The 8764-nt window shown below is 42.8% G+C and overlaps 1 protein-coding gene across 1 annotated transcript in view; it reads left to right on the forward strand.

Moving 5' to 3' along the window:
• Nucleotides 1–4730, forward strand: part of Mpped2 (metallophosphoesterase domain containing 2) — a 169572-nt gene extending 164842 nt beyond the window's left edge. Inside the window, exons 5-6 of the mRNA XM_028767103.1 lie at nt 1633–1746; nt 4258–4730. Coding sequence (XP_028622936.1) covers nt 1633–1746; nt 4258–4376 — 233 coding nt within the window. The 3' untranslated portion in view covers nt 4377–4730. The remainder of the gene's footprint in view (nt 1–1632; nt 1747–4257) is intronic.
• Nucleotides 4731–8764: the final 4034 nt, after the last annotated feature.

Below are 8764 nucleotides of genomic sequence, written 5' to 3' on the forward strand. Positions count from 1 at the left end.
GCTGCAGCCTGACTGGGTGCTGTTCATGGTGGGGGTCCTGGATAGCTATACACACTGAAACATTCCCATCACTAGAGCATCCCTTCAAACATGACTTCAAACAGAACAGGCAATTCGCAATGAAGTCATTGATTTTGGCATGAGGCAAGTGATAGTAATAGCTGAGTCTCAACACTATAGTCTACACACTCCCGATACCCTGGCAACGCTTACAACAGAGGCTGCTGCCCCTCTTTTCCTAGTAAAAGTGAGATAAACCAGGGTGTACCTATATCAGAGGGAGGTCCACACCCAGAAGCTTCATAAGAAGTCAGACAAAGCTTTCACGGTATCAAGAGCTTTAAGTGTGGGATTGTTTGGAAAATGCTGTGGTGTTCTGGGGATGGGGCTGGAGAGTTTGAATCCTTGAATTCTCAGGGTGAAGGAAGTTATATGTGCTATGTACTCTATTATTAATAGTCTCAGCAATATGTTATCTGAGGTGCTCATAGACACAGAGAAGTGTTTTCCCTTCTTCAAGAAAGCACAAAAAGAAAAGAAAAGAAAAAGAAACAAAAAAGAAAACACACCCACAAAGTAATAATGCCAATTACTGTGGATTCAGAATGTTCCCTTTTCTCAGTACTTTTCTATATACCCTAGTTTGGTTTTTGCTAGACACTCACTCTCAACCCGATAGTCTTCCCATTCTCTCCAGTCACTCCCCCACACCCCAGCTACCCTGTCTTTATAGAGACTAAATATTCATGCCTCCTGCCTGGCCAAGTAGGACAGAAATCAGTTCCTTCCTGCGCAGCCATTTCTAACGGTAAAAAGTACCTAATGGAGCTATGAGATGGATTTCCACAGATTGTGGTGCAGCCTTTCATCCCACCTGGCTTCTTTATGCCCGTCCTGCTGAGGTGTATGGATTTCATTTTAGACCATAATCATCTAAATAGCTGACTTTTGCTATAATTGATGTCAGAGTTTTATAGATTTTCTGCATTAAGCAGAGGACTAAGTGGCTTTTACTTTAAAACTAGTCAATTAGCCCAAGCTTGCTGGATGCCACCATGAGGTCACGTTGTCTGTTGCTGAAGAGGATTGGAGAAGCAACTGGGTATTCCAAATCTTTGGTTGTCAGGAACCAGCAAGGGTTAAGAGTGATCTCTAAGCAGAGCAAGACATCCTGTGGCCAGTTCCCAGGGAGCTCTTCCAGATCCCCTTTCTGTGAACTGTCATGCGAATAAACTGGTATGTCTATGTACAAGAAAGAATTCTGAAGAAGAGAACGCAGCAGAATCGAGTGGGAAAGGGCTGTTATGGGGCTGCCGGGAATAAATGTCATTGATCTCACGAAGGAGATTCGAAACCTGTGGTTGAATAAATCAAACTTCTTGAAGAAAAAGAATGTTAATTAACTGGAAAGGGGGAAAAAATGGAAACCAAAAAAAAAAAAAATTAATCAAGAATCCAAAGAAGACAAAACGATTAGTGAACACTCCTTAAAAGCCATTCTGAGCTTTAATGGGGAGGCTGGGATTACAGATAACATAATAAACCTCGGGTGAGTTACGACTTCCGGAAAGTGGGCATGAAACCTTACCCGAGGAAGGAAAATTAAGAGTATTGATTGCGTTCTGCCCTTAGGTTTTCGAGACTGGGTTCCAAAGGAGCTTCAAAGGGTGGGCTGCGTGGAGCTCTTAAACACAGTCCAGAGGCGTGTCCGGCCCAAGCTCCATGTGTTTGGTGGGATTCACGAAGGTAAGAATACAGGATGGACAATGTGCCATTTTCCCTGACCTCGCACTTTCCAGCAGGCAGCCGTGGCTAAGCATGGTGTGGTGAGAACACCGTGATCCTCAAGCCCTGTCAAAAAGGAACCATTTTTATGAGATGAAACCTCATGAGAAAAGCTTACGTCTATGAAGCGGATAAGTATTTTCTACTGTTGTCTTTTAAGTAGAAAGGCAAGTAGAAGCACTTTACCTCAGGCCTCACGCTCTCCCAAGCAGCCTTGGAGTCTAGGGCTAATAACCATTGCTGCAGCACCAATAAGGCCAGAGTTTTTTCTTTAATGGAGTTAGACAAGTTGCCCTAGAGGTAGACACAGCCCAAAGCATCTATAGTCCCTGCCTGTATCTAGAGTGTCTTACATGCCAAACACAGAAAGCCAGGAACGCAAGCTGATCTCTGCACGGTTACTCTGTACATGTGAGGAAAGCTTCCTAACAGATATGGAAGGAAACACCCTTTGCAAATCAAAAACATTCCCTTACTGTGCTCAGAATTGTCAGAAAGTGTTAGCACTGTTGGCTGAGGTTAATTGGAACAGTGAAATCTCTAACAGAAAATATCCACTAGTTGGTTTCTGTCTTTCATGGTAAGTTGAGTCAAGGTCCCAGAATCCAAAAGCCTCAAGGAACCTTCAGGGTTCTGGGTTTTGTCTACTGTGCCTTTTTAAACCAGGATGTCACTGGGCTTTTGTAGACAAGTGGAGTCTTCCCGTCAGCTGATCTGGGGGTCTCAGAAACTACAAGACTGGCCAGGGCATGCGTATTTATGTGAGGCAGAGCTGCTTATGTGGACAGCTGCCATGATTCCCAACCCCTGCTCGCTGTGGCTCTCTGGAGTTCCTTATAAATGTCAGGGTCAAGTTGAGGTGTATGGGGCTGTGTGTTTAGTGAAATGGAATGCCGAGTTTACTCCATGGAGTCCAGTCCGCAAGCACAGTGGCTTCCTAGTTAGGCGGGTAATAAAGAAGGTATTGAAAAGTCATCCTACAGAGGCCAGAGAAAAATCAGCTTGATCCAAATACAGGCACCAGCTGACTGTCTGGAAAGCAGGGTGCAGCTCTGTCAGGAGGCAGAGGAGAGACATTTGAGCAAGTGGGTGGAGCTGAGAATCCTCTGCACCCTAAGCAGGAGTGAGTATTCTTTAGCAGACGAGATATGGGACTACCTATCTAAACTGTATTTCCTGGACGACAGGGTGGGGGTGGGGCTGTTATCTTGAAAACTAGTTTGAATTCCTGTAGGATTCCTTTGGGTTTGAATTTCACCCTTTTTTTAAAAAAAAAAAAGGAGTTTAAGTCATGAGTTTACCTTAAACTGGCCAGACAATTGGAGAATTCCACTGGAGCCCCACAATAATAAACTTGCTTTAAAGGGAAGTGATCATATTCAAATAAACGTGACTTGCTTTTATTCACTTAAGACAGCTAAAGAGGGCAGAGAGAGGGCAAATACCAGCCTCTTGATGGAGAGAGATAACAAGACTTTATGACCCCGGAACCAAACAGGGCACATTTTAAATGCTGCTTTTCTTTTCTTAAGAGATTTTTCCATTGACCCTCATTAAGTTCTCCACAGGCTTACTTGGAAAAATTTTAGCAAATGGAGCAGGAGGAGGGTAGAGGGATAAGAACCTTATCAGTTAATTTCTGTTAAGTCCTGGTCATTTTATTTCTCCTTTGCTGTTTTTTTATACCTCGGAGTCCAGTGTGAACATAGAATTACGGACTCATTGAAGAAGCTGTAAGATGTCCCTGGAAATGTGCAAACTTCCTAGAAGCCTAAAAATGTCACCATGTTAAAAACTATAAAGGAAGTCTACATGCCAGGGATGGCATGACATTTTCTCAGCTTTCGTGGAGGGGTGCTTTCCCTCCATGCTCCGTCTGAGTATAGTCAGGAAACAGGGTCCTGTGGCGATGTCTCTCTACCTACCACAATCGAAGAGGCAATGCTTCTGAGTGAAGTGGAACTTAGCATTAAAGTCACATAACTCAAGGTGGAATCAGTGACTTGTGGTTAGTTGTCACGATGCTAGGACGCTGTAGGGGTGAGGAGGAACCTCAGCTCTCTTGCCTCCCTCCTCCTGGAGCCAGGTTGTGCTCTTAGGCTGCCCACTTCCTTCCTGCAACTTAATAGTTAATGCAGGATTTTGAAATGAAGATGATACTTTAAAAGTAGGGGAATACATTTCTTTATTCTCAGCGATACAGGTATCCTGTCTTTTGCCTGACCAGTTCAGTGTTTAAGCAAAGGGGACACAGGGAAGAATAGCTCTGTGTTGGAGGGGAGAATTCTCCCTTTTTAAAGAAAACAGCAAAATTGGCCAGAAGCTCCCGAAATCTGTGGTATCTTGGAAGGTCCACTGAATTTCATCTCCCTGTCCTCTGACAAAGATGTCGTTGTTCTCCCGTCTGTGTCCCTGTGCTCAACCGATGTCATTTGTATAAACTGAAGTAACTGTGACTCTATCTTCCTCCAGGGTACGGCATCATGACCGACGGTTACACCACTTACATCAATGCCTCAACCTGTACCGTCAGCTTTCAACCGACCAACCCTCCAATCATATTTGACCTTCCAAACCCACAGGGCTCCTAAAGCGCTCAGCATTCCATTGGAATGTGAGGGACGGTCTACAAACTGCCATTGGAATGTGAGGGAAACTGCCATTGGAATGTGAGGGACGGTCTACAAACTGCCACTTTTCTAATTATAAACTCACATTCTCTGACTTGTTTATTTCCAAATCCTGTGAGTTCTTTTTGTAAATTGTCGGAACAGGAGGGGGGAAAAAGATGCTAGCATTGTGCCGCCTCTTTTTGCTTTTTTGAGTGGGGCATCCATTTGAAATCAAAGGAGCATTGTGAATTTGTAAAATGACTTCTGTTTGCTCAAAGGCCACGCCATTGTAAATTGTTAGTGTTTGCCAAAGGACAGCCAAGCTTTCTTTAAAAAAAAAAAAAAAAGATGATTTTAAAAAGTGTTATTTGAATATGCTTTAAGCTGAAAGGAAAAGATTTTTAAAAAGAGAGAGAGAGAAAAGAGAGAAAGAAACACAAAGGCAGTGTTTTGAAAATCACCCAGATTTGCACAACTCTGAGTATTGTTTGATATGTTTTAATTTTCAGTGTTTTGTTGTTGTTTTCTTGGTATTGCCTCATTTTTATTTTACAGATGTGGCCCCAATTTAGAGCAATCCCTACAGAAGTAGGTTTGGAAAAACCTTAGCTTCACTCTGGCTATAAAGAAGACTGTGTCCGAGGTTGGGGAAGAACAGCCCTCATGTGGAGGCTTAGCCAGAGAGATCTGTATCATGACGCTACCAACTCTCACACTGTTTGTTTCTTTTAAATTATTTGAGCTTTAAAAGTAAGGAAACAAGAATCCGTCAAGAGGTAGTCATGCAAAGAAAAAAGAAAGTGTGCAGACTCCTTTTCAATATGGATTTATATATATATAACTATTTTTTGTGCATTACGACTCAGTTGGGAGTTTAATCTTGCCAAGGACAGTACAACTGCAAAGCAACATCGGCCGCAGCACATCAGACGTCCGAAGGAACTGACCCATACTTTCTACGAACTCAAGGTCTTAAAGAGCTTGGGTTCAGTCTAGGTACAGTAACCAGTGTGTATAGACTTCAGCGGATGCATCGGGAAGCAAACTAAATAAGGCTTAGTTGTCCTTTCTATTTAAAAGCCCTGCATTGTCTTCTCACTCCCCCTCCCCCTCCCATTTTGCACTGTGTGTTGATGCAATCTTCGCTAGCACAAAATATTGTTGCTAATAATCCTTTCTGGTCTCCCATTGTCGACGCCATTGAGTGCTATTCTATTTTATGTTACCTTCAAATTTAGGAAAAGCAGTTGTTTTCTTTAAATTTATTGTAATATTCTATATCTAGCGGCCTTTATATGCAAATAAAATTGCAAGATTTTTAAATCAGTGCTTCGTGGTTGGGCTGCCTGGAGGGGTGGAGGGGTAGACTGGTCCTGGGGCTAGGATGATTTATTTACATGAGATTTGAGTAATCCTCTTCTGAATAATTAGAATAGTAGGTTTGTTTTTCTTATTTTTTAATAAATGTTTATGGTCTACCAATCACAGGCCAGCAGGTACATAAGGCACTGGCAGTAGTAGGCTCTCCCTGCAGCACACTGACATTTGTCTTGTCTTTGGTTGCAAAAGGTGCAGCTTCCATCTTTGGTCACTGTTATGTCTAGAAGACAGAGAAACTGTCAAGGCTGTGACTGCTGTTTGTGGTGTGTCAGTGGTAGGGAGTAGAGGGCGCCACAGAAGACAGGCACCCACTCACTAAACACCCCTCAAGACATGGAGTGGTCACCCTCACCCGACTGTTTTGTTTTTTGTTTAATGATTCCACTAACATGCTCTTTCAATGAGAAGATGGAACAATTGGTAGGCTGAGGAAATTGTATATACCTCTTTTTTTTTTTGTCTAGAACAGTGGTTCTCAACCTTCCTAATGCTGCAACCCTTTAATATAGTTCCTCATGTTGTAATAACTCTAACCATACGATTATCTTGTTACTTCATAACTATTATTTTACCACTGTCATGAATCATAATGTAAATAGATGATATTCAGGATGTCTAATACTCAACCCTTCCTTATAATGGCCGTGCCCCTCAGGTTGAGAATGACTGGTCTAAAAGAACCATTGAGGAAAAGCAATAGAGTCTTGCTAGTGTTGTTTCTAGGGATTTTGCTTGTCTGTAGAGGTTATTTTATTTTTTATTTTACTGTTGTTTAAATTTTCTGAAATAGTGTCTCATATAACCCAGGCTGACCTAGAACTCTATGTAACAGAGGATGACCTTGAAGTCTTGATCCTCCTGTCTCCATTCTTTAACTTCTGGGTTTATAAGTGCACACTCCCTCACCCCAAATGGCAATAAGATTTTAAATCTGTGGTACATCTATGGACTACTTTGCAGTCACTGCATTGTGTTTCCATTTGGTCTACCCATTGTGGTTCCTTTGATGATATTCCAGGAAGCAATTCTTGATTTCAGCACCAGCTGAAGCAGTCTTTTTCGAATGACAGTACAAATTCTCATAATCACCTCTGTCCATTTTAAGTTGTATCTCATAGGCTTGTCGGTTTCTGATCTGACACTATATGACAGGTGTGTGGGCTTCCCAACAAGAAGAGTCCATGACTGTGATACCTGAGATGGTTGAGGTCCTGAGAGAAGCTGACAATCCTCCCTTAATCTGCTGACTTGGTGTGAAGATTGTTGCCTTGCTGCCCTTTCCTAGGGGATGGACAGAGATGCAGAGTACTGAATAGACATTTCACCGGACAGTTAACCAAGGCATGGCTCTGATATCTCTAAAAGGCAAAGGAAGATCTCCAGGGCTAGATGGATGATCCTGAGGACATATATGGGTGGCACAGCCCCTGAAACCACATTTGAACACAAGCTAATTAAGTGAAACGCTTGCTAAACTTGCCTTGCAGTGTGTACTCTCAGGAAATGGCCCGTTCTGCTATATTTAGAGCATTGGAGTGACTATCCACAGAAATCTCTGCAACCAGGCCACAGTCTACGTGCATGAACTGTTTCCAGGGTTTCCATAAGGACTGTCCTAAAAAGCCTTCCCTGTTGGCATAATATAGCAAGACATCATTCAAAAATGGTGGCTATAAGTCTAGCACTTTCTATTTCATTACCAGGCAATCTGATGAACAGGTTTCATATTTTATCTTGGTCCGCAGATTCTAAGCACCCATAAACCCCAGTTTATAGAAAAGTAACGCCAGTGGCAACAGAGTGGGTTTTTGTAGGAAAATGGAAGGTTCTAAGCCAGCTCTATCTGAGTCCATCACAATGTCCTTACTGTTAACTCTACTTATGAACCAGAAAAACTAACGCCTACAAGCTAACAGAAAATTGGAGGGCCTGAGACATTGTCTGTTCCTCATGTAAGAGCCTACTGAAGCACCTTTCAATGTGGCTTAGTGGCAACATCAAGATGGAGGCCCAGGACACCGCAATGGCCATAGAAGCTCCCGAGCCAGCCCAAATTTTGGCTTCCTCTTGGACAATAATGTCTTCAGGAAGAAGCATGTTATGTGAACTCTGACATGGCGACATCTGCCTGGCATCTGGTAAATAAATAGTGTGTGTGTGTGTGTGTGTGTGTGTTCAGTTTGGTCAACCTGCCCTGTTTCTAAATTCTCAGGCAGGATTCTGTCTGTTGACCCTTTTCCCCAGAGAGGTTCAATAACCTTGTGTCTGAGGAGCTGTGCTTGTGTTCATGCTTTGTGAAATGAAACCAACTCTCTTTTTAAGAAATACGGGCGTTTATGAGAAGCAGACCAGAGAGCCTTAGTTTCTAGCTTGCAAAATCTCTTCTCATCCCTGATTAAAGAGAGGTTTTGAGTACCAGGTTGCTAACATGATACATATTGGTTTCACCACCGTCTCTTGCAGTATCTCTCTCCCTGAATCTCACCGTTTCCGTCTAGCTCTGTTTGCCCTTGCACTATTACATTATTTTGTCTTACAAAGATGATAGGAGATTGCTGAAATCCCTTTCAGGGACAGGTCAGTATTACTCTGACAGATGGCCAGCATTAGATCTGCCTTCGTCTACATTGCATAAGTAAATAAGACCATGACCCAGGTCAGCTGGGAGGATTTGGGGCTTGTCAATTGCAGATCAAGCACTTGTGTGCCCAAGAATGATGCCACCCCCACCAAGTCCCCTGAAAATGCCTGTCTCTGGTAAACCTGGGATATCCCTCTGTTTGTTTACTTCCCTGTGTCTTTTCCTGTCCTGTCTCCATTTATTTAATTGCTAAGCTACAGTGAACTGAGGTATCCTTTGTTTTTGGATTGAGGCATCTTTGAACACTGCTGTCTGTACCTGGGTAGGGAGGTCCCGGTTCAGAAGACTTTGTCTATACTTTCATAGAAAGTTCCCAATTTCTTGCTAGAAATCAGCCTTAAGACAG

Source organism: Grammomys surdaster, unplaced genomic scaffold (genome assembly GCF_004785775.1).
Source record: "Grammomys surdaster isolate TR1022 unplaced genomic scaffold, NIH_TR_1.0 170, whole genome shotgun sequence".
NCBI classification, from domain to species: Eukaryota; Metazoa; Chordata; class Mammalia; order Rodentia; family Muridae; genus Grammomys; species Grammomys surdaster.